Below are 27,710 nucleotides of genomic sequence, written 5' to 3'. Positions count from 1 at the left end.
GAGCACAGCACGATGTTTCTACATATCGTTTCGCAATAAACACGCCGAGCACAGCACGATGTTTCTACATATCGTTTCGCAATAAACACGCCGAGCACAGCACGATGTTTCTACATATCGTTTCGCAATATCACAAGTAGAGCGTGTTCACTTGTCTTACATGCTTTCAATTCACGCGGTGAGCGACATCATTTTGTCAAGTCGTTTTTACAATCCTACGGTGTTGGTGTTCGCTGTGTTGCGACTTCTACACCGAGTGATCAAAAATGTCAATTTTTGAGTGTTCAAGTTCTTCAAATTCAAATTCAAAAAAGTTCTATCCCCACACCGTTCCAGCCCTCTGTGGTAACATGCCGTTTTCAGATATAATGGTTGGCTTGAAACAGTATACTGTATATTAGTATTAATGGAAAGGTTAATGTGATGGCTGCACTCCTCGAGACCATTGCAGCTCCTGGAAAAATGGCAACATATTTACTAAATTGTGAAGTGGTCTGATTAAGGGCTTAATGCATGTGCGGACTTGACAAGCTAATCTGGAAAGACACTTCACGCACATAACGCCCCATTTTCTCAGAGTGCAATTAAAAAGTGGTTTAATATAGTAGATTGCGATTAACTAAACAACTTTAAGGGAGATCTGTTCACTTTAGTGCAAAATGTGAATGTATTGCACTTTCTTTACGTTATGAATACGTTAATAAGATATAATATTCCTTTAATACAACTAACGTAATGATTTGTATCACATTTAATGATTTTAAAATGCTGCATAGTGATAAACCTTTTGTGTAAGCAAAGGAAAAACAGTTCAGTTAAAGTCAATTCAATTTTAAATGATATTAAGCTATAAGAATTAACACTTTACCATTTGAAGACAAAGAAGGAGTGAAAGATGTAATTTTTGATTGGATTAAAGCCTCTTGGTTCTGGACAGAAATCTCCTCCTTGTCACATTCCTGTAAGGATGTCGTAGAGTGGTGTACTGAAAAGATATGAATACAACGTAGACTTTAAACCCTACATATAAAACATACAAATCTTTAGAAAATACAGACGGTCCTATGTTGAGCCCTCTACCTTGATACAATCTTACGTAAATTACTTATGTAGAAAGGTACAAACAAATGCTAGAATATTTTAGCAAAGCGGTTTCCAAACGAGAAATTACCTTCAGACTTTTCACAAACACATCGACTGAACGTCACCCTCTCAATGGTATGTCGGCACTCTGTCCAGTTTTCCGGCCTGTCGTCGTCGGTACAGTTGTACACATCATTTTCGCCACAGAAAGAGTTCCACGTGATTTCGGTCTTGAAGCATTTACAGGTCACCTAAAACAGCGGATTATATAATTAAGTTGTAACATTGAAGGTTTCGAAGAGTACAGACGCTTTGAACCACATATTTGTATACATATTGATAAAATTATTCTACAAAAGCTTCAAATCATCGCACTTGCAAATCGCATCCTGATCACGTAGCATTAATTGAATCGACCCGCGTCATGCAAAAATGGGTGTTATGTCTTATTCGGCCAGCGAAGATCCAGATCAGTCCGCGCAATTGCACAGTCTGTTCAGGGGCTATGTCCGCTATGACGTAACGCAAGGTTTTGGGGTCTCATAAGTGGACGGATAAGCAGGTTGATCAGGAGATACGCTGGCCGCTATGAAGTCACGCAAGGTTTTGTGGTATCATAAGTGGACGGATACGAAGGTTGATCTGGAGCTACGTTGTCCGCTATGAAGTCACGCAAGGTTTTGTGGTCTAATAAGTGGACGGATACGCAGGTTGATCTGGAGCTACGCTGTCCGTTATGAAGTCGCGCAATGTTTTGTGGTATCATAAGAGGACGGATAATCAGGTTGATCTGCTGTCCGCTATCAAGTCACGCGAGTTTTTGTGGTCTCATAAGTGGACGGATACCCAGGTTGATCTGGAGCTACCCTGTCGGCTATGAAGTCACGCACGGTTTTGTGGTCTCATAAGTGGTCTGATACGCAGGTTGGTCTGGAGCTACGCTGTCCGCTATGAAGTCACGCAAGGTTTTGTGGTCTCATAAGTGGACTGATACGCAGGTTGGTCTGGAGCTACGCTGTCCGCTATGAAGTCACGCAAGGTTTTGTGGTCTCATAAGTGGACTGATACGCAGGTTGGTCTGGAGCTACGCTGTCCGCTATGAAGTCACGCAAGGTTTTGTGGTCTCATAAGTGGACGGATACGCAGGCTGGTCTGGAGCTACGCTGTCCGCTATGATGTCACGCAAAGTTTTGTGGTCTCATAAGTGGACGGATACGCAGGCTGGTCTGGAGCTACCCTGTCCGCTATGAAGTCACGCAAGGTTTTGTGGTCTCATAAGTGGACGGATACGCAGGCTGGTCTGGAGCTACCCTGTCCGCTTTGAAGTCATGCAAGGTTTTGTGGTCTCATAAGTGGACTGATACGCAGGTTGATCTGGAGCTATGCTGCCCGCATAAAACAAAATAACCATTTTCGCATTCCGATGATAATTCATACATAAAGGATACTGAATGTTAGGGATGAAAAAGACAGACCATTGCAAAGTTTACGAGTGTCCTCATCATCGGATGGATATTACTCTTCTTAACAATGGATGGTTACTAGTTTTAACTATCTGCCTAAACAAAAAGATGTGTCTGTTCATGTATCCGTTTCTCATAGTCGCACTGAAACGCTTTAAAGGTATCATATATGTTACATTTGAAACAGATAAAACATAAACACTGATTTATATGCACGCATCACGCACATGTTGTTTGAAGAAAAGCTTTTAAAAATTACTTGATATATGCTTAAAAAGAAAGGAGCGAAAGCCGAGGTATGTGACTTATTAGAACCCGAACGACAATGGTTTACACATATTTTCGTTTCCATAGCAAAGTTGATCTTAAAGTTCAATGATACCAAACAAACGTGTGTGTTCTCAAAAAAGTTTGAAGAAACCCGCATTTTCGCGCAACGTAAACAACCGTTTCGATTTTTGTGTAGTAAATGTCAATTGGGATTTGACCTGTCTTCCTTTTAAAATGAGGTACAGTTGACGTTTAAATGTCAATTAAGCATTATATCTATAATAGACACGCAATTTTGGAAAATGTAGATCGACAAAATAACAGTCACCATAAAAATGTAAAACAATATAAAATGGTATTAAATAGTATGCACCACCGACGATTTACCCGATAATAACCTACATGCTATGACTAACATACACTAATATTAACGTATCAAAGGTTACTGTCTGGCATGAACCCATGCCAACAATTAGAAAATTAGTAGCAGAGAAGATCATGTTTGTATTTAAACAGGATCTATGAAACAATCCTAGTGACAATATTTACACTCGTTTTCCAAAGCTTTTAGACAATCGATTGCAATAGGCCTCGCTATGGAACAACATGGCTTAATGCATGTGCGTAAAGTTATGCCCGAGATTAGCCTGTGACGTCCGCACAGGATAGTCAGTGACGAAACTTTCCGCTTTTATGACATTTTTTTCATTTAAAGAAGGTTTCTTCTTAACGAAATTAAGTTAACGCGGAAAGTGTTGTCCCTTATCAGCCTGTGCGGACTGCGAAGGCCTATTTTAGACGATATTTTACGCACATTCATTGAGATCAGTCTGCCCAGAGGGATGCTCATAAATGGTATTGCCACAAGCATCACTAGATTCAGACTGGTTTCCTTAACTTACATTTTCAAACTTTCGAGTCTCACAAGTTTCTCCGGTCCATCCCACCGGACACGTGCATTTTGGTTCGTTCATATCACCTTCGCAAGATAAGTTCCCGCCGTTGCGACAGTAATTATCCGGACGCATATGCAGCAACGTGCAACCTGAAGGAAAGGAACAAACTGCATCCCAGTTGTAAAATGAGCGACGTTGTGGGAAAACTGTTCATAACGAATGTGCTTAACGTGTGCATGAAGAGTGCATGAACTGTGCGTGAAGTGTGCGTGAAGTGTGCGTGAAGTGTGCGTAAAATGTCGTCCCAGATTAGCATGTGTCCGATTTTACGGAATTTTTCGTTTACAAGTAGTTTCTCTAAGCTACAATCCAGTTTGGGTGGAAAGTAATGTCCCTTATTGAACAGGCTAATGTTTTGCGACACTTTAAGCACTTGCATTAAGTTCCGTTTTCTCAGAACGCGACTCAAACACATCGCCCCTTGAACGCCGGAAGAGGCTATAGGCTGTAGTTTAAGGTACTTTGGTACTAGTTTAAATGTCAACCGATCAACTTTAATACTGGCCGTTATAATCAAAATAATAATAGCTCAGCGGTAGTAGATATCTTTTTAAGCAGATCCGTTTTAAAGTAACAAAATCGACGAAACTCTTTACACTGCATAACAGCAATCAAACAGCGAGGCTTACACTTAATTGTTTCTATATCTTCTGTGCAAGGCGATTGTTTGCCCAGATATTGAACCACGCTGCTGTAGTTCCTACACGTGCCGTTGCAGTCCATACACTGGCCGATGCAACCTAAGCCAGAATTAGCGGCACAGTCACGATAACCTAATAACATAAATATAATAATGGTAATGACAGAATAACAACATTACCTACTAATTAATATTCAAACCAGAACAACATATTTTACAACTTATTATCACCGTTATTTTATGTATAATAATTAGAATAACTATTGATTATTATTATTTGTAATCGTTATATTATGCTGATAATAATGATGCTTTTTCTGTGAGTAAAATGTTGCCCTGGAAATAACAATGGCAAACACATATTGTGAAATTTATATAAATTCTTGTGCATGAGCTAACCTTACTTTTATATTGCATCATTTATTTTAATTTTGTGCAAAAATTTCAGCGCAAAGATTATTAAATCAAAACAACGTAAGAAACACATTAATGTTACATGGAGAAAGATAATCCCTCCAAACATACCTGTATGGGAATAATAGCGCTGGCAATCATTACCTGCAATAATAAAATATGAATGACTGTATTGTTCTCGTATACATCGCAAGGCGTGTTAGAAAGGACATTCGACCCTACCAGGATCAGTAAAATTTCCTTTTGTAGCAAGTTTTGGGGGGTTGAGAGGTATTTTTTCATATATTGACCCGACTAGATGCCTTTTCAACGATAATGAATTGAGTAAATATATCTATTATCGTTAAAATATATATAATACCTTAAATAAAATTGTAGATATAACAATATTGTATGTTTGCTGCTTATCATGTTTAATTGATTATTTAATGAGATCCACCAGTCATAAACGTTCTTGACAAATTTCATCAAGTGAACATTGCACAAGGAAGTTGTATGAGGCTCTACCAAAATGATATCCATTAGACACAACACTATGTAGTTAAACATGATCTTTTAATTGCATCCCCGCGGACATTGGCAAGATGTTAACTTTTTAACATGTTTATTATGTTCAATCTAAATAATATAGAGTCGATTTTGCAAATATTTATAACAAATGTTAAGGTTCGCCATGTTCTATAATAAGAGCCTTCCTCGGATAAAATTATTTATAACAGAAAATCGTTTGTCATACCTTCATGATGTTTTACTGGTTTAACAGACGCATTTATAGTCAATTTGCACTGCCTGCAGTATACTCCTTGACACGAACTTCTCTTAACGTTGATGCTGTATTCTAAAATAGAAGTATTGACCCTGTAATTGTATATGCATGAACATTTAAATGTTATACAACAATACTGATATGAATTGTTTTACAATAACAATAAAATATTACAGCATCTACAATCGTGTTTTTTAAGATTATATGAGCCGCGTCATGCAAAAATGGGTCTTATGCCATATGCGCAAAGTCTGGTCTAGAGCTAAAGTGTCGGCTAATGAGCTCACGATAGTTTGCGTAACTTGAAAACGGAGAGCGTAGCTCCTGGCCTAACTGCGACATAAGACATTGTTTCGCACGACGCTGGTAATATAATATCAGTACCTCGTTATTGAATTAATTGACTATTGATTTGCGATCTGAAACACTTATAAAATGGTTCGATACATAGAGAATGCATTGTTACTTTATTATGATGATTGACATATATCGGATAAGAATGATATCGGCATAGGAAAGAAGAGGCTTGCAAAATATTAACAAATATGGTTTGAAAAAGAACTTAAAATAAAAACCTGGAAGCATTCAGATATTTACAATACTGCGTAATTCGCAAATGAAAATGTTTTATGACGTCTTAACGTATCGTTTTGTATTGGACATAGCTCACATGAAAGAGTCTAGATAAAGTCACGCATAATAACATTTTAGAACGTATTTAATCGTTACATAAAAGAAGCAAGAATCATTATTTTGATATAAGGTACATTTTGTATTATTTCACATAAACTTACGTCATTGGGCCGCGAATAGCACGCCACTATTGAAATGCGACTGTTGTCAGAATGCATTAACGTGTTTCCAATAGTGTTCAAATCTCTCGTGGCATTAATTATAGCAAGACATATGGAAGATAATGAATTTCAGTCAAGCGGCTACGGTGAATAAATCAACCACTTCTTACCGATTTTTTCCTGCGTATCGGATCCAGTTAATGTACTGTTACCGGCGGCCAAAGCCGAAGTGTTGGACGGAGCAGCTGCGGGTTGACCAAGCTCTATCTTCGAACAATGTTGTTTATATACAACGACAGTCACGACTGCGCCCAAGACTGTGCCCAAGACTGTGCCCAACAATACGCCACAAATCACCCCCACTTTAAAAGAGGAACGTTGATACTGAAATGAATTATTGAAGCCTTTATTTCCGGGCTGAATGCATGCGCGTAAAGAGCCGTCCCATATTAGCATATGCAGTCCACAAAGGCTAATCAAAGACTACACTTTACGCCTTAACTGGATTTCGTGTTAAAGAAACTTTCTACAAACGGAAATTACCCAGATTGCGAAAATTCATGCTCCTCATTAGCCTGTGCGGACAGAACATGGTAATAAGGGACGACACTGTCCGCTTACACTGGATATTGGGTTAGAAGACACTTCATTTACACGAAACATTCCATAAAAGCGACAATGCCGTCCTTTATTAACCTATGCGGATTGCACTGGTTAATATGGGAAGACATTTGATGCTCATATTGTAAGCCCCGTTTTCCCAGAGCGAGGCTCATATAGTATACATCATGCGACCTGGCGGTCGAATCAAGACTATTTTCAAAACTCAAAATACTTGAGAATGTTACCAGAAAATAGAATTGAGTGTTTCTTATGTAAGCGCATAGACACCGATACAATAGAGTTAAGATCAGTTAAATAGTTTTAAAGCTCAATTGCATTGGATCATCACACGCGTTCAATGTCCCAATTATTAACATGATTCGATATACAAAGATATACCAAACAAAATAATATCTTAATTAGGTTATAAGAAATCCTTAAATTACTCACGAATTGCTTATTTTGCCTCCTTTGTTCTGGGCTTCCCTCCTGCAATAATACAAATTAAAAAATAAAGGTCAATTACAACCACCATTTAAGCAAGTATATATTCGAGGGTGCTTGCACGGGTATAATGATTTTATTTTTGTAAGCGTGTGCCCACGTCTACATCCAAGTATGACTCGATATTCGTTCGTATATGCGTGCGCAAATGATTGCGTACAAATATAAACAAAGCGCAACTTCAGCTCCACCAGCCGGAGAAAAGTCTTTGCTGCTGGGATATTGTGTCGTATGTGTGTGTATCTGCATGTGTACTATTAAGTGTCCGTAAGGCTCAAAGTTGAGCGGGATACATCTACACTAAAGTCTTTGCTTGTGCCCATGCGCGCCTGCACATACTCTTGCGGTGTGTGCATGTGACATTTTCCGTCGCTTGGCATGTGATTTTGGCGTGCGCTTGCGACGTAATCTTGTGGATTGTGCTTGTGACATGTTCATTCGGAGTGTGCTTGTGGCAAGTGCTTGCGGTGTGTGTTAAAGGGTTTTCCAAAGGCATGTGCTTGTGGCATATGCTTGCGTGCAGCATGTGCTTGCGACGCGTGCTCGTGACATGTTCATTCGGCGTGTGCTTGTGGAATGTGCTTGCGGCGTGTGCTTGCGACGTGTGCATGAGGTTTGTACTTGCGGTTTGTGATGCGGTATAAGCTTGCGACGTGTGCTTGCGGTTTGTGCTTTCGGTATGTGCTTTTGGTGTGTGTTTGCGACGAGTGCTTTTGGTGTGTGCTTGCGGTTTGTGCTGGCGGTGTGTGCTTGCTCGAGGTGTGTGTTTGCGACGAGTGCTTGCGGTGTGTGCTTGCGTCGTGTGATTGCGGTTTGTGCTTTCGGTGTGTGCTTGCGGTTTGTGCTTTCGGTGTGTGCTTGCGACGAGTGCTTGTGGTGTGTGCTTGCTGAGTGTGCTTGCGGTGTGTGTTGGCAGTGTGTGCTTGTGAGTGCTTTCGACGAGTGCTTGTGGTGTGTGCTTGCGGTGAGTGATTGTGGTGTGTGCTTGTGGTGTGTGTTGGCAGCGTGTGCTCGTAGTAGTGCTTGCAAAATGTGTTTCTCCTAAAAAATGTGAGAACATTCGGAATGTCACAAACTTCACTTTTGCTTCTTTACGTGACCATTGTAACAAAGACGTCAAGTTATAAAGTACAATTAAGTAAATGTATTTAGAGTTTTGCTCTTTCCCAAATATTTAGTGTAAGAAATTGTAACAACAATGTCATCGTTGCAAATAAGGCATGTATTTCATAAGCCATCACCATACATTAACAATAAACTACATTACACTATCTGGAATAATACACAGCGACGATTACTTGTGTCAATTTGAGATTAGCTTTTGCTGGATATTTGCGAAAGTTAAGAAAAAAAGACAGCAATCATTCTCTTTGTGATCTTACCTTTAATCCAAATAATTATCAATACTGAAAATTGCAGAGCTGTTAAGTGTTTATAAAATAAAAACCAATAAGAATGATCCATGCACAAAACCATAAGCATATTATATTTTATTGTGAATATTTCAATATAACATACAAATAGTGTAAGCAAACAATATCAATTTAATTAATATTATTCGAACCTCCGTTTAAAAAATGTCTGTAGCTAGTCTGTGTAGTAAAAAGTAAATTATTTGTGTTATATATACGTTTAATGAGTTTACATAGTAATTTTTTCAATCTGTCAAAATTTCTTATAAGTTGAGGAAATATAATTGATAAACACACATACTATTTTTAACACTTTCAAAATTTATGGCGATACAGTTGAGTTATGTATAAGTTAAAGGGTATTTGTCTTTTTATAGCTGTTGTGCTGAATCACCTATTATATCTTAATGATAAGGGAAATGTTCAAAAAACGTGTTTTTGTTACCAAACCATTGATGCGTACATGTAAATGAAAAATAGTGGCATTTTAAATATCCGTATATGTGATATACAAAAAGGCAAAACAATAATGCGTTTCCTTGTTTCTAGTAATATTAATACATTTAGAAAATTGCTTCATAATTTCAGACAATATAAAAATAATTTAAATTTATGAAATCCAGTGCTGCAGTTCGAAGTTTTGTCCGGAAAGCAACACACTGAACCGTGTCGAATAAAGGCCCAGTCTCAACTATGATGCCGGCGAAGCACCGGTGCGTGATCCGGCATCTACCGGGATGAACCGGGGCTCTACCGGGATTAACCGGGGCTTCATCTGGATGAAACGGGTACGACCTGGGACAACCGAGGCTCCACCGGGAAAGTACCGGCGTGGCACCGGGAACAAACGGGACGGCACCGTAGCGAAACCGGGTCACATACAGACCGTTGCACAGCTCCGGTAACGCCCCGACTGAGCCCCGGTGAATGCCGGCAGAGCTCCGGTGTAGCTACGGTACATAAGTTAACCGGCGCTCTGACGAGACGCCACCGGGAAAACCGGGGCGTTACCGTAGCTCTGTCGGGGTCTGATGCCTGTATAGCCCTGGTGAGTGCCGGCGGAGTTACAGTATACCGGGGCTCTGCCGGGACGCTGGCGGCTTTTACCGGTGCTCAACCGGGGCATAACCGGCGACAACTGGGGCTCTGCCGGGGCTTCACCGGGATAAACCGTAGCCAGTCCGGGTTGACCAGGACTCTGCCGGGCTGTTGAGCGGCTTCAACCGGGGCGGCAATGGCAGATAGCATTAAAACATTTCTACGAATCATCCCGGTTCTCGCGGGTCGACCGGCGTGAGCAAACCGGGATGAACCGGGCTCTACCGTCAAAATTCAGACTTGGGCTTAGCGTTTGTCATGCAAAAAACTAACTTCAACAAAAGCTTTAAATAAAACTTAACGAAAAATTAAACAAAATAACACGATAGTGAATGTCAAATTTGTAACAAAATAACGCGATAGTGAATGTAAAATTTGATGTGTTCAAGCTCCCATCCGTAATATCAATGGACGAGTTTCCGTGCCATGCGTAAATATGACGTCAACACCAAAATAGGTGGGGGAAATACCCGAGCGGTTTACGAAAAAAAGTTAACGAAAAGAAAAAAAACATTCGGTGGAGCATATAGTTGCCAGTTTGTAGTTCCGTGTTCCTTCCTTCCGTCACACTTTTGCTACCATTTCTCATAGCGCCTTCACTACTTTACCAATCGCTTTCATATTTGGCATGTAGGTACCTTGCATGGACCTCTACCTTTTGATGAGGTTTGAGGTCACTGGGTTCAAGGTCAAGGTCACCGAGGCTGATAATAGATTTTCCTTCTGTCACACTTTTGCTACCGTTTCTCATAGGGCCTTCAATACTTAACCAATTGCTTTCATATTTGGCATGTAGGTACCTTGCATGGACCTCTACCTATTGATGAGGTTTGAGGTCTCTGGGGTCAAGGTCAAGGTCACCGAGGCTAATAATAGACTTCCTTCTGTCACACTTTTGCTACCGTTTCTCATAGCGCCTTTAATACTTAACCAATCGCTTTCATATTTGGCATGTAGGTACCTTGCATGGACCTCTACCTTTTGATGAGGTTTGAGGTCACTGGGTCAAGGTCACCGAGGCTAATAGGTATTTTAGGTGTTTATTAACACATACATTGACAAAGCGCATCATCGGGGAGCATCCATCAGTTTCACTGATATTCTAGTTTTCTCTTGATTCCAATCGTTTAAGAATATAAATACACACATGTATTTATAAAAAAGCATTTGTCGCACTAAAACTGGCATTTGACCTTAAACATTGACCGTCAAAATTTCAACTAAATCCTTAAGTGACTAATAATTCAGACTATGTACATTTTGTATAAATAACTAGGTCGTTCCATGAACACCATATTAGACGATCAATTTATGGCACACGTTATATTATATAATAAATGGTTTTGATCGATAATATCAAAATTATACAAAACATTTAAAATAATTAAACAAGCAAAGAAATTGTGTTAGAAGTATGTGTGTCGCAGGGTTCAGCGGAGTTCTAGCAGAAGCTGTAATAAGGTGTTATAGTAACAGAAGCAAATATACTCGAGCGGTATTCTGTACCGAAATGTGACCATCGCATTTAATTAAAGCTAACTGAGTCGCGATTCGGATAAACGTTTTTTTTCCACATGTGCGTTAAGTGGCGTCCAAGATTCGCCTGTGCAGTCCGCACATACTAGTGAAGGACGAGTCCACGATTAGCCTGTGCAGTCCGCACATACTAGTGAAGGACGAGTCCACGATTAGCCTGTGCAGTCCGCACATACTAGTGAAGGACGAGTCCACGATTAGCCTGTGCAGTCCGCACATACTAGTGAAGGACGAGTCCACGATTAGCCTGTGCAGTCCGCACATACTAGTGAAGGACGAGTCCACGATTAGCCTGTGCAGTCCGCACATACTAGTGAAGGACGAGTCCACGATTAGCCTGTGCAGTCCGCACATACTAGTGAAGGACGAGTCCACGATTCGCCTGTGCAGTCCGCACATACTAGTGAAGGACGACACTTTCCGCCTAAACTGGAATTCCGTATAGAAGCGGAAATTGACGTCTCTGATTTTCCTGTGCGGACTGCACAGGCGATTCTGTGATGCCATTTTACGCACATGCATTAACCCCGTTTTCCCAGATCGAGGTAAAATTGCAATGCATTGTCTATTTCGATATAGCTCTGACAGCACCACAATTACCGCTGTTGGGTTGAGTTGGATGTGTAGGATTACGATGCTGCAGAATGGCAACAATGAATGCAGTGGAAACCGTCGTCCATTTCTGAAAGGTTGATGGTGGTATATTTATATTAAGGCGTTGGCCGATAAATGATATGCGAACACGGAAGCAAATCTTGAATATAACTACGATTGTGAATACGAAGATAAACAATTACTCAAGCGTTATCCACTCACAAACTCCATTTGCAGTTATAATAGTAATGCATGATTTTAACTGTATTGAATTGCAGATTTTATGATTGACGATGCCATTAAACAGTTCCATTTACAGCTTAAAATATAATGTGCGTATCCAGAACTTATAAAATACGCGAAAACAGAAATATACCCTTAATGCCAGCCCATCCGCACCTAGTGCGCCAAGGGTGCTCGGACAAAACTTTCCATCAAGGAAGAGGTTATAAGAATGTGACGCATGGAGTATATACAAGTTTTTTTAACACCACCGCGGCTTATCAGTTTAAAACGAAAAAATGATAACCCATTCGTTTTTAGCATTGTACATTCTTTAAAATCCACGGTCGTTTTTTTTTATTCGTTTTCTGCGCTTATGTGTTATCGATACAGCAATTTTCGTGGTATCGGGCAATAAATATTTTTTTCGTCCGAAATGGATCCAATGAACAAATAACTTGAGCACGATACAAAGTGTTTATTTTCACTAAAATCTCAAATTGTGTAGGTAGGCCTGATAAACTTTTATTTTTGATATTTTTACATGTTCTTCATCCGTTTACATTATAATAGCAAATATAATCAAATGAAACAAAATGATCGGAAATTCTAAAATAAATACCAAAACATAGTTAACATTCAGAATGGCACACGACATTTGGATCGGTTGAGGTAGAAAAAAACCAGACTGTTTAACGCCAAATTATACTTATAATTATAAATTATGCTGATTTAACATTTATTATGTTATTTCAAATGTTTGTTATTCGAGCTCAAGGGACAACACACTATTTGAAATGTCTAAGTTATTTGAGGACACTCTCAATTTGTTTAACAGAGCAAATTATACTGCTTTATATCGACTGTGGATGATAATAATAAAGCAAATGTCCCATGTTCAATTCAAGTGGGACATGCACAATTTATCAAACCCGCGGAAGTTCTGCTGCACCCACATGTCACATTTTTATCAAAACACACACATATTACATTCATTTATTCTGTCTGCATGTGCAAATATCGCAAACGCTATATGGACTGTCACTCTTATTGGTGACACAACTCTTCGAATTAGGAACGAATTGGGGTATTGAACATTTGAGTCTCGCTCTGGGAATAACGGGCTCAGTGCATGTGCGTAAAGTTGTCCATGATTAGCCTGTGAAGTCCGCACAGGCTAATCAGGGACGACACTTTCCACCTTTGTTTATTGAATAGTTCGTTTTAAGGAAGCCTCTTCATCACGAAAATCCTGTTTAATCTTAACGTGCCGTCCCTGATTATCATGTAAGGACTGCACATGCCAAGCTTAGGTGACACTTAATGCAGATGCATTAAGTCTCCTTATTTGAAAACTGTCGAACATCTTTTTACTTTATACATTATACTTGATCAGCTGGAACTGTCTAATCGAGGATAAAGGTGACGAGTTATGGTAATATATAGAGCATGATTGCACAAACCATTTGACTTAAAACCTTCGGACAAACAACTGCTGACGAACAGAAAGTCGCATCGATTAATGTTTTACAAGTGGCAAATTTCGAGTACGTTGACGTAAAAAAATGATATGAGCCTCGCTCTGTGAAAAGGGGGTTTAATGCAAGTGTGTAAAGTGTCGTCTCAGATTTGCCCGTGCAGTCCGCACATGCTAATCAGGGACGAAACTTTCCGCTTTTAATTATATTTATCGTTTAAAGAAAGTATCTTCTTAGCAAACTCTTGTTTAGGCGGAAATTGTCGTCCCTGATTAGCCTGTGCAGACTGCACAACCTAATCTGGGACGACACTTTACGCACATGCATTAAACCCCATTTTCACAGAGCACGGCTTATATTTACACAAAAATCTCTGTAAGAGCCTCGCTCTGGAAAAAACGGGCTTTATGCGTGGACGTAAAGTGCCGCCCTATATTAGGCTTTGCAGGCAACACAGGCTAATAAATGGCGACACTTTCCCCGTTTTATGGTACGTTTCGTTTTAAGCAATTCTTTTTTAACGAAAATCTGGTTTAAGCGGCAAGTTTCGTCCCTGATTAGCCTGTGAAACGACAATTTACACAAATGTATTTATGTTTTCAAGGTAAGCGGCGCAAATAGAGTATTAGATCTACATACCGTCCTATCATTTAACGGATGATTTTGTTCCTCTTGATCCATTATCACAAAGAAAATTTTCAGAACATTTGCGTAGTTTACGTTTCTACTTGTGCGCCTAACACTTTGTTCTCTCAGAGTTGCACAGATCAGTTTATTTATCAACTTGGCATAAAGCGTTTATTCAGTAGCTACTAACAATAACCCGAAACAGTTGACTGTTGTCAGACATGCAACAATACTTCAAGTCATCAAGTTATCACAAACACGTGTAAATAGACTGAACGCTCTGAGCAAATCACATCGACAGCAACTTGGGTTGATAATTTATACAGGTTACTTGTGCTATTAATAGATAGAAAAATATCCATGCACAGGTCATTGAACGTCATTTTTTGGGAACCCCAATCTAGCTTTAAATAACCACTTCATACAGTTACCGAATAATCATATATCCATTTGCACGCAAAGCTCTGTCTTATTCTTATGTACTACCGGTAGCTGAATATTTTCTCGAGGACAATTTTATGTCAAATTGTTAGTTAGACATGTAAGATATGCGTTTGGTATCACAGGTGGTTAGCGTGTGGCTATGCCATTAATTAGTGAAAACATCATTTTGAATGATAACTAATCATATTATAACGAAAATCAACTTTTCTGAAAAAAACAACAAATGTCAATATCAAATATATAAAAGGTATTCAACTCAAAATCACCCGAAAACAGGGTGCATCGCTTTGAACAGCCATAACTTCATCAATTGTGCAGCGATTTTCACAATCTCGGTCTTATTCAACACAGAAAGGAATTTCCTTTCTCGAAATGTACATGTCTTGCAATATTTTTACAAATATTGGGTCAACATTTTAAGAACTAACATGATGCACAACTCGCGTGACCTACTAAACATCGATCAGACAGGATTAACGAATGAAATCTTCACGGAGTAAAGTGCATTTCCCCTTTTAAGTTCCCGGACCTCGATACCATAATTCAATAAAACGTATGAAAAAGCATTCTTACCGTGCTTTCCGTTGCATTATGTATCAAAACTAACTGTCCAGCGCCATTTGAAACCTTTGCTTAATTACATTTCAACTAACCGACATTTTAAACACACGATTGATTTAATTGGTCAAATGCAAAGGTGTGTCTTCCCATCTGAAGATTGCATTAATTAATCCTGTCTGATCGATGTTAAGTAGGTCACCGAGTTGTGTGTCGTGTTCTTTCTTAAAATTTGACCCAACATTCGTAGAAATATAACAAGATATATACATTTTCAGAAAGGAAATTCATTTGCGTTGAATAAGACCGAGATCGTGATAATCGCTGCACAATTGATGAAGTTATGGCTGTTCAAAGCGATGCTCCCTGTTTTCGGGTGATTTTGAGTTGGATACCTTGTTATATATATAATATATTTGATAGTGAAATACTTTGTTTTGAGAAAAGTTGATTTTTCGTAATACTATGATTATTTATCATTCAAAATGATAATTTCATTAATTAATGTCATAGCCACACGCTAACCACCTGTGTTTGGTACATGAGCCAAGCTCTTGGAAAACGAGGATTAACGTACCCTGGATAGTATATGGGCCCAGGAACCCAATATATTCAAATAAATATATACAATCATGTTTAATGAGAGGAAAAATGACAAAGAGCCATGGAAAAAATCCCACCCTCTGATATTGGCCTGATATTGGGTGATTTCGAGTTGAAAACCTTTTTAAATATATATCTGATAGTGAATTCTTTTTCAAAAAAAGTAGATTTTTCGTAAAAATATCATTATGCATCATTTAAAATGCGGTTTTCACTAATTAATAGCATAGCCACACGCTAACCACCTGTGCTCAAGATGTTATGCCATTCTACTCTTAGCCATAAACCAGCATTTACATGTAGGTTATACATTGTAAAATAAATGTACTTTGTACTTCAACAAACTATTTAAAGTGTACTATTTTCTAAGTATTCACATCCGTTTTTCTAGGCACGGTTTCAATGTTGAATTACTGATTATCTAACTTACATGCATAACTTTATAAGATCATTTGCATATGTGCGTAAAGGTGTGCCCCGGATTTAAAGTTTCTCCAAGCTTTACATCCCAATGGCTATATCAATGTCACGATGCGTCCACGTATTAGTTCACTGTTATAAAAACAGCAATTACAACAGGAAATATTTAACCTTGCTCTAATTTATTAATGCCAGTCCTACGACAAGCCGTTAATAAAAATAATTTAAAACGAGAACATCAATACAAATGCGGTATGCACGTAAACAGTGGCATATCAATAACCAACACTGCGTTTGTGAAATCGATCAAACTGGGGCACGCAAACATGGGTACGAGTTAAATGACTCATCTTTGGTTTTCTACAGCCTGTGAAACTTAAAGGGATCTTTTCACGCTTTGGTAAATTGACAAAATTGAAAAAAGTTGTTTCAGATTCGCACATTTTCGTTTTAGTTCTGATATTTGTGAGGAAACAGTAATACTGAACATTTACCATGGTCTAATATAGCCATTATATGCATTTTTTGGCGATTTTAAAACCTAAAAATTATAAAGCGTTGCAACGCGAAACGATTGAATAATTTGGAGAGTTCTGTTTTTGTCGTTAAATTTTGTGAAACTACGAAGATTGCCTATATAAGGTATAAAATACGTCAAGTATGTGTACTCGGCGGAATAGCTCAGTAGGCTAAAGCGTTTTTACTTCAGGACTCTGGCAGGACTCCAGGGGTCACAGGTTCGAAACCTGCTCCGGGCAATGTTCTTTTCCTTTTTTTAATTTTATTCTTGATTTTTTACTGGAGCTTTTACGATCCAATGTTTACATTTATCAATATAAAGCATTTAATGAATTAGTTAAAAAATGCCAAAATCTGTGAAAAGGCCCCTTTAAGCCAACATTTTTAGAGAACCTTCAACCTTTTCAGATATCAGTTTAAATCTTTATACATTTACGTAGTTCACGTAAATTAGTCATCTTAACCTGACTGTACTTTACCGTATTTCAAAGGTTAAGACTTTGCACAAGCGGGACTTCACAAATGTTTCCACTCATTAGTTATAAATAGAAATGATCTGTCCTACACAGCAAAAACCGATGATTTGAACGCATTATTTAACCATGACAATACTTGTTTAAGTGTACAAGAATTTAATAGTTGCGCTCTATTCGTCACTTATTTAAATATGAAAGAAATATTGTCACACATCTTGCAGTTGAACATATTCGTACATATAAAATGCATGTTGATGTATTTACTGTTCCATTTCAAGTTTAAGAAAGATTCCAAGATATATTTGTGGTTTAAACTTTAAACGATGAATCAACTGTTGTTGTTTTTTTAAAATCCATATTAAAGGGCCGACATATATGTATCAAATTCTTGATGCTTTTTAAACCAAGTCATTATTTATAGTCTACAGAGGGATGCATACACTACCAATAAATAACCATGGAGATCAATTGTTATGAAATCTCTTTCAAATACTCAATTTCACGCAAAACAATGTATAAAGAAAATCGATCAACACATTATAAAAACAAGCAAATATAATTATTAATGTCAGCATATTGAGATATTAATGTAACGAAATGTTATTTAGTAGTTTACATCTTATATAAATTGTGCATCTGTTTAGAGCTATTCTTAATTGCATAAGCTTTAGAAAATTGTTTAATATAAAAAGTAAAGCAAGCTAAATAAATAACCCAGCTAAAGGCACGTGTGAATAACGATGATGCGGAATAATCGCGGATCTGTGCCTTGCGGGATAATCGTGAAAAGTTAACGGGGTTGGGGGTGGTTGGTAATACTGAATGATAGGTTAATTTCAATCTAACAGGACGCTCGTGGTAACGATCGAACGACCTTATTACGAAATGGTGTTCCTTGTTTATGTTCGTTTAAACAATTTGAACAACACCTTACTGCGTATCATTTTATGGATTTTCTTTCAAGTATCTATTTTATATTTGTACATTCGATAAATTTATTATCTTTATAGGTAATAACACGATATAATTGTCTGAAATTATCGAAGTTTCATTTTCTTTGTCAATGGTATGAAACCATATGTTTTTTATTCTCTTACCCATGTTTTGTGTTTGACAATCACGTACATTTTGTGGTATCTTTTAGTATGACTGGAAACATGTTGGATAAATCGTCTCGGAAATAATGTTAAAAAGCGATGACTTATATTAACAAAAATAGTATTATGATAATTTTATATGATTTCTATTATCATCTTTGTAAAACGAGTACGTCAAACGAGCACTCGTGTTTGCATTTAATTGCAACTTTCAAAACATAAGACTCCGATATTTCCAGTTGAAAAAAATTATCGACTTTACAGATCGCGCTGCAAATATAACATAGTTATATTAAGCTAGGAGGAGTTTTAACTTATTTGCAATTTTTATTATACCGTTTATAAATGTATATATGTTAATGTATATCTGTGTCTGCTTCGCATGTGATTTGAAAGAAGCAATATATTGTGTTTGCAACCTTTTCTAATGCAAAGTTTCCTTTGTAATTCACAGTGCCATCTTAAATCAATTTGTATCTTATATCACGTAATCGATTAGCAATAAGGATCCTGTACTGATAAAGACGTTCATCAGAGGTATACTGAGCGTGGAACATAACACACTTGATCAACATGGCAAAGTTTGGGCATCATTATAACTTAAGTTGTCTAATATCAAAACACTTCTGGTTGATTTTGTTCTGTAAACTGTTTTGTTTGTTGTATAATTTACACAAGACACTTCAGCAAGGAAGGCAGCTTGACAATATAGCGACAATAATCAGTTATACCATGATTCATATTTCGTATTGCAAATATGGCGAAAATTGTATCATATTACATGTACGATTCATATGTCTTAAATATAGGAATGGGTTATCTCAAAATCTTAAGCAAATTAATTACAAGTTAGGCTTGACTCTAAACAAAATCGTCAACCTTGTAAAACAAGCTATTTGATACGATGGTTTTTCAATAAAGATAAATAGATGAGATAAAAAAGCTCAAGGCGATAAAATAAACACTGAACTGGCTACGTGGGTGAGGAGGAGTGTCAAGAGTTGCGCTGGTCGATATAACAATAGACCCATTTTCAGATGAAGGAGCTTATAATAAAATCCGCTCAGATAAAAAAAGGTTCGATATTTCTTTACAACATAATATAAAATATTGCAGTTTCGATTACAACATGCTATATATAAGAAAGGCACCAACAATTGCGTTTACTCAAATGTTTTCCTATATACCAGAACTTCGAACAGTACATCATGCCTTATAAAAGTAAAGCACCAACAATTGCATTTACTCAAATGTATTCCTATTTACCAGAACAACAATAGTTGTAAGGCGAAATATTAAAAATGTGTTTAATCAGTCAACAAATCTGGAAGATGTGCTGTAAAATATGACTACCCATGCAAACCACAGATGAGAATTGTCATCATATAATTCATTTCTATGTTTTTATTATTATAATTATCATTACATGGTACATAAGAAACTCCAATATTTTTAAGCGCAAGCAATATAATTTCAATTTCAGTCTGGTTACCTACATAGCTTTTTTTGCAACAAAGCACCTATTTGCTTTATAATCCTATTTGCTGGTTTTTATTGGTTTCGTGCATTGCGTATGTTTTGTGGAGATGCTTCATAACAGATCATCCTTTGTACTTTGTGGCTTTGGATTCTGAGAATTTACGCCAAACGGTTTCTCAATTTTCTAATCAGAAAGTTCCTTCTTATAAAAAACCGAATAGCATCAAGTGGTTTCGGGAAAAGCCACGATTCAATTTAGTGAGTAAACACAAGTTGCTGCTGCGCAAATGAGGTGGTGGTATCCCAACAAAAAAGGCACTCGAGACAGTGTTTTTTTTGTAAGTGAGAACACTTTATTCTGCGAGAGACAAGAGCAGTCAAATGCACTGATTGTGCCATGTTCATCAAGAATGTTGTGACATCAAGTTTTGTAACAACTGAACATGGCAATAATATCTTATCTGGCCGCCTACTTTTTAACTGTAAACATACAATTCACGGGATGCGGCTGTAAGACGTTTGATAAACTCGAAGAGATAATCTTCAATAACAAGCATGTAAAAAAGACGCGTGTGTGTATGCTAGACATGTTTTCGTGGTTTATGCGGTTACAAATTAACAATCGTGCACTAAACAAACCCCACTGAAGTGTATAAATGCAAGCCGAGCAATATCAAAATCAATTGTGACAATTTGTTCACGGTTACAATGAATGATATTTAAGTCAGGTGCTAAACGATCATTTAATAAATTATTCACGAATAACTAGTTCTAGTGCATCCAAAAACATTTTAAAGTGAGCGTTACTTACATATCGAATAAAGTACATGGCGATTTTTTATTACAAAACAACATTATAGACGCTAAGGCATTGCAAAGTTTAAGGACGGTTTCTCACTCACTTACTATAGGTGCAGCAACCACCGCGCAGTGCTTTGACTTTCAAATCCCTGTTTTTATAACCAACCACGTGACGATAGCCGATTCAAGTGGAACACTAGTTTTCCCGTTTATATTTTTTTCATTAAAAATGTTATTCATTATTTTTTTATTATTAACCCAAACCTGAACACTATTTTTTAAATATAAAAGAAAATGATACTTTTCATGATACGATACTTACAAAACATTTTTTTGGAATGGCTGATATTGTATGTTAGAGCATGGAACGTCAACTCTGAGTGGAGATTGTAGGTGCAGAGTAATAAGCCAGGCCGCGGAGATAACCTCCTGTACTTTCAATGACGCAAAAACATTTATCATGGCAAATATATCCAGTTTTTATAACAGAAAGTAATTTTTCAATAGTTTAAAGTGCATTAATCAAATGACATGGCAGTGTTTCATTGCCTTGATACAATTCAATAGTATTGACGCGTCGTTTATTGAATTCATCTGAATTTTATCTCAGCAGATATGAACATTGCATTGTATAGTGTATAGTGCAAATACCATGTGCAGTATATAGTTATAAAGAATGAATACTGTTTGAACCAATAATTTATATTATCATATTGCATTCCTATGTAGTGCGTGTGTTTATCTCTGTAAATCAATCGTTAAACTCGTTGAAAATATGTTCATGATGTAATCCTAGAAAAGCAGGTTCGAAAAAGCTTAAGCCCTTTCGTTTACAACAACAGACATGCTCATTTCAATTCGTCTCCATGTTAAGTCCAATTTTTAAAATGCGACACATACAGTAGCATTGACATACATACTGTAATATTGCTTGATGTTCGATTGCTTATTCTAATTTGCTTGGTCTTTAATAGATGGGAAATGATAAACCGAATAAAGATTTAAATGTCATTTGGACACAAATTCATACCACATACGTGAATACAAGAATGGTTTTCAGAAGCCGATTGTATACATCTGGAAAGCTCTAGCGGATAAGTTTTGGTTATCTTCAATATCTTTGGATATCTTTGTTTTGGTTAGCGATTGTTTAAACAAGATAATTGAACAGACGCAAGTTTTGGTCTAGTTTTGGATAACACTTAGCCAAGGTATTTTACTTCGGTTATCTTTATCCGAAGAAAGTTATCTTTTGGTTTGGCTAATGTTATCCATAGTTATACGATAAACGACAAGTAATTTTTTGAACGTTTGAACTTGCTCTACAAATTCTGTAACCAGACTGGTGTTTTATCTCATTTGCAAATGTATGTAAAACAAGTTATTATAATACAAAAATCAGGCATCAACAGAGGCTTCACAAGTTTCGAGTGACTTTATTAAAAACAAGCGAGATACAAATTACAACGGTTGCACCGTTATTTATAACGATTTTTCCATTTATCATACCACTACATTGATATATGCCTGATATAATGTAGCATGATAAAAAATAATTATTCGCATACCATGTTAAACAGGAAGTTAATATATCAGTCAATGCGTCGTGGAATATCATATTACTAAGACTTAACAAATAAGTTATGTTGTATTGTACAAATGAATCAGATTCATCAAAGCAAACAATTTGAAACGAAGATATAGTACATTTTATCATCAGAAAGCAACAAAAAGGGTCAGAATACTGTTTTTGACATGCCTTCCTTTGCAAGTGACAAAAGACAAATCATTCAGCACCAAATGTAAAAAAAGACTATAACAAAGACAAATAAAGTAAAACAATAAAATAAGTATAAACAAAACCAACACACAATCGTTTATTTATGGGTATTGTTCATACTATATCGTCTTTTAACATTTTTTTTTACAAAAAATAATTCTTCCCTCCAATGTTTGTTTTCAGGCTATTTATAGTGTGAAAATCTTGATACTCGGACAGACAATCAGAATCCACGGCTCATGAATAACCACTAATATCAAGATGGCGGTTCGACTCAATCAACATAATCGATTATTTTGATGTTTACAGACAATAAACATTTGAAAAAGCCTGTCTTGAATATTTTGCCACGTATCTGGTCTATTAGAAAGACGTATAGTTATGAATACGAGCAAGTCACATTGCGTAGCATCATGGGAAGAATTGAGCGAAAGCGTCAAAAAGCTAAGATCCCATACTCGACCTTTCACAGCAGCAATGCATCACTTTCCCTCACACGAGACTGACTGAACGCAAAGCAGAAACACTAAAAAATCAAGAACAGGACAAATATTATCACTGTTTTCAAATAAATATGGTATGGAATTCTAAAATTTTCAACCCAATTGTAATACAATATTTCATAAAATTTATCGATGTTTATTATTTATTGCATTTTAAACGTTTTTTATTACTATTGTTGTTATAAACAACAAAAACAATTTCTGATAAAAAAAAGTTACAATCGGTATCGCACCCACAATGTTGGCCGAATAAGTTTTTCAATCGTAGCACCCAATAAGGCTGCATGAGCTCTACGTTTGTTTCCTAAAAACATTAACAAACAAGTATTGTTATTGCCAGCACATGCCACACTGAATTTACAGTTCTGATCTTCTGTTCTGGAGGCGAATAAAACTTGCAAATATGTCAAAAACTGCGGCAATCGGGGCCGGTTTTGTGACGGATTATTTTTCCTATAAAACATTTATTTAAAGAATTAAGAAATTTAAACATTGCATCCACTGAAATAATGAAATTCACACGACCCAAAAACGTTCAGATCATCGGTAATTATAGCGACATTTCAAAACAAACGACGAAAACATGTTCATACCTGTTGGCAACATATTCAACTGCAACTTGCGAGTCATCGCCATCTGTGTCATGCACAACTTGCTAGTCATCGCCATCTGTGTCATGCACAACTTAAATCATTCTGGAACAACATATTCTCTCCTCTCTGGTCAACACTGTCTTCCAAACTAGAAAGTATCTCCCCACATTCCATGCAGTTTCCCATTCAACATATCCTGGCAAAATATATCCAATAAATGTCATTTTCTTTGAAACTTTTTTTCAAAGAACAAATATTTACACACAACCACCTTTAGGCAAAAACGCAGTAAATCCGAATTTGCAATAAAAACTTTACTCCATTCTTTAGACTTTTCAAGTGAAAACACAGTGCGAAGGCGTCAGCTTCTGGCCTTGACATATTACAAACGCTGCTAAAGTTTGGCCTTTGAATATATAATACATGCATTTATTTTGTGAAATATTGTATTTTGTTTCAGAATTAAGCAAAGAGACTTTACAGCATTGTAAAGTTCCATCACATGGCGCTACTTTGCGCTTTGAGGAACAATTCATTGTTTATACATCGCAATCTCAGTAAGATTTTGGTTTTGCAATAAATCGTCTGCTGATTCAGAGTGACGCGTCAAAGGAATGCAGCAGCTACCGGTCGTAGCGATTATATTTTATTATATTCTTTATTATTATTTCTTGAAAAATGGGCGAGGGATGTGAGTGGTATGGTTAACAGAATTACAGGTAACTGCCTGATCTTTGTGTTATATAAATGGCTCGGCATGAAGCCTCGCCGTAATTCTATTTTAAGCCTTGTCTGATATATTACAAAACGATCAGGCAGTAATCTGTTATTCGCTTTTTATCATGACGAATTCGTAACATCTGTCGTTATGTCAGGCATAAACTTTTAAGAGTTCATTATATAATAGTAGTACTACTTATTAACAAGTTTCAATTCAAAGGATTTAGATAAGCTTGATTTACTGCTCATACATGTATTCAATTAGCCTAACATATTAATTAAATCAATTTTTTAAGCGGCTAATCATACCAATCAATCAAAAGAATTGTGAAATGTTTATATAAACTTGGCACCTAGATGTGTTGTCAAACACTGCCAAGGGAAAACTAGACACGCAAATCAAAATGTTGAAAGTGTTTAAACATCGTTACTTACAATATACTCACGGAAGAAAAGTAACGCATTTTAAGTAACCGTCGTTTTCGTGAAGTAGACGAGTTAATATTTAGTAGAGAGTTGATTGATTGGGGAAAATCAAATTGTGGCAGTTCTATATTTTGGTTAGTTTTTTCTTCGAGTCAAAACGAACACCTGATATGTTTAATTCATTCAAAATATTGACACTTAAATTGAAATTAATATTAACCAACATGCATGTAAAAATTCTAGAGAAGGTTAACGGTTACACCTCTTATTCTCTTCTATTGCATAATCTAAAGCAAGAATCCATGGAAACATTCTGCTAAAACTGTATACTGACTTAAAATGTAGACCAATCATGTTTTCATCTTACTTAGATTCACTACCTTGAAAAGGATTCCGATGTATACTGCAAGAGGAAAAGTACATATGTGACGTTGTTATTATTTTAATACATAAACTAGTTAAAGCAGAAAACAAGATTTCCCAATGTTTGACACCTTTATTTGGCGTGACACTCGGTAAAAAAATAACTTAAAAATAACACGTAAACCGATAAGACGCTTTCATTAAAAAAATTCAACTTAATAGAGGTCATGGAATTTCTTAAACATTTTATAATACTTTACCTTCGCCAGTAAGGTTGGTCTCATAACAAAACGCTTAGTATTTAAGAGATACGAGTAATTTACAATCAGAATCAACAATCCATCTCGAGATAGTTAAGACCAAAACAGAGGTTACGCAAAGATTATTTAGAAATTGTTTAATACATGCATACTTTTCACCGACCCTTTATGCCTAGTTTACTCTAATAAGATTTTTTTTGGTAATTACCTTTGTTTGAACATGGTGTTACATGTGACAACGAATGTAAGTTGTTTTTCTTACGTGATCAATGGTTATCATTACATTATATCCAAACATGTGTAATCATATTCAGAACAATAAAACATTTTTAAATAATTTTTAAACAGAATCGCCATATGAAGCTTCCAGTATAGATAATAAGACACTTCAGAAATGGTTTATGATGCACTTACGAGGTAATTAAATACTTGTCTTGTTTTAAAAATGCATAACTGTTTCTTTAAAGGTAAGTAGGAACACTGCATAGAACTGCTTGAGAATATGAATTTCCATAGTCGAAGCACCATAGCAACTAATTGTTCGTTTACCCAACTATGTTCGTAATGTCCGTTATATTAACGGATTATATAACAGCCGATATATGTTTCCTTGTGTTAAGCTAAAGGGTTTCTTTCGCATGTAAATCATTTAAATATTGTCATTAGCTTGCATGATATGTTTCCGATTCGATAAACAGTCTGGTTAATATAAATATTTATCACACATCAAATAAAATAATATAAACAAGTAAAACTAGACCGACTTGGGTTTTAAATAATATAAATGTATCTATAGAAATCGTTGTACCTGAACTGCATAACATACTGCTAAAAGTGTGGAGGAAATTTAAATGTGGACATTTTTTTCATGATCCCAAAGTGATTTATATTGCTAAAACCAATAAACTTATATAATAAATGGTTCAGACTTATCTGATAAAATACTGATTTTCTCTGCAGTTATTGTCTTGGGAAAAATCAAATGGCACGGTTTGTATAGATGTTTTCTAACCACCGCGCTTAAATTACTGGTTACGAGCCTAGCTCATTCATGTTCCTGTCGCTATTACACACCACATTATAAAAGTCCTTTCAATTTGCTATTAAGCATTTATGACCACACACATTAATAAAACATTCCCAAAGCAAATATTATGTGGCAATGGTTCAATCGAAGCATATCTCATTAAACCCCCTGTTCACAGAGCACGGTCCATATGGTAATGTTGAAAGATAAATATAACCTTTAATCAGATGCACTATACGAATGGTTCCAGTAAAGAAAAAGAAAAAATCAACGTTAAATTATGGTCAAACATGCACTAACGGGGTAGTATCGTTTTCAAATAACATAGTTAAAGTTAAGTAGGGAAATGGGATATTAAATGGACTCAACTGTTTCCAAATAAGAACTTTTATATTTTAAGACCCTACATATATTTTTTAATCCCACTATATTTTAAAGTCCGACATAATCAAGAAGCCTATGGAGTGTATAACGGTTAGTTTCATTTCTTTAAGGAAAGTAATCCATTTAAATATCTTTCACAGTGTACACGTTGTTAGCCAGACTTAATAAACAGTCTTGTTAATATTTGTAAAACAGAAAAACAAAAAAGTCATTATAACCAAATAAAACTAGACCAATGTAGTTTTTAATAACATGTCATTCAGGTTATCGTTATAGCTTTGCACTTGAAATCAATTAAAGTATAGATTGTCTTGCTTGGACTTGTAGTTATCTAGTATATACATTATATTATATTTATTTGACATTCTTTATACTTTAAATCAAACCTCCATTGTTTTATGGACAACGGAATTAAAGAAAAACAAAGCGTACCTCTATGTTGACTGTTTCTACTGAACTGTCGCATGAAATTGATCGGCGAAAAACAGGGCTTCGGTAAGCATATGAAGAATTCATTTTGTAGAACCAATAAATGCCTTGCTTATTCACAATAAAACAATGCGTTCATATAAACACACTTTAAATATCAATAGTAGTATGCACCTGTGCATATTATCCATGGGAAGAGCACGTATTGTTGTATCTGTAATGTAGCAGGTATCCTTTTTGTTTTTTCCATTGACATACAATTCAATTTATAAGCATTAACAGCCAACACTGAACATAATAATGCCTTGATATGTACACCCGGCACACGCAAAGTATTAAATGTGCACTTCATTTAGAGCGATAACATA

General features: G+C 36.4%; 1 protein-coding gene across 1 annotated transcript; it reads right to left on the bottom strand.

Moving 5' to 3' along the window:
* LOC127852974 (neurogenic locus notch homolog protein 1-like) lies at window positions 1-27,710 on the bottom strand. Its single transcript, XM_052387081.1, has 9 exons — window positions 27,346-27,710; window positions 6,557-6,631; window positions 5,563-5,664; window positions 4,938-4,970; window positions 4,402-4,545; window positions 3,719-3,861; window positions 1,172-1,334; window positions 869-985; window positions 1-454 (listed from the first exon to the last, which is right to left on the bottom strand). The coding sequence occupies exons 1-9, from the start codon at window positions 27,377-27,379 to the stop codon at window positions 360-362; spliced, it is 906 nt and encodes a 301-aa protein (XP_052243041.1). The 5' UTR covers window positions 27,380-27,710; the 3' UTR covers window positions 1-359.

The sequence above is a fragment of the Dreissena polymorpha genome, chromosome 12, assembly GCF_020536995.1.
Source record: "Dreissena polymorpha isolate Duluth1 chromosome 12, UMN_Dpol_1.0, whole genome shotgun sequence".
NCBI classification, from domain to species: Eukaryota; Metazoa; Mollusca; class Bivalvia; order Myida; family Dreissenidae; genus Dreissena; species Dreissena polymorpha.
This window is presented reverse-complemented; position numbering and strand designations above follow the sequence as displayed.

Excerpts from the sequence above, each read along its gene's own strand:
- LOC127852974 (XM_052387081.1), bottom strand. The coding sequence starts at position 27,379 with ATGCGACAGTTCAGTAGAAACAGTCAACATAGAG. Across the intron at positions 4,546-4,937 it reads GCGCTATTATTCCCATACAG|GTTATCGTGACTGTGCCGCT; the intron begins GTATGTTTGGAG and ends TTATGTTATTAG. Across the intron at positions 1,335-3,718 it reads AGACTCGAAAGTTTGAAAAT|GTGACCTGTAAATGCTTCAA; the intron begins GTAAGTTAAGGA and ends CCGCTGTTTTAG.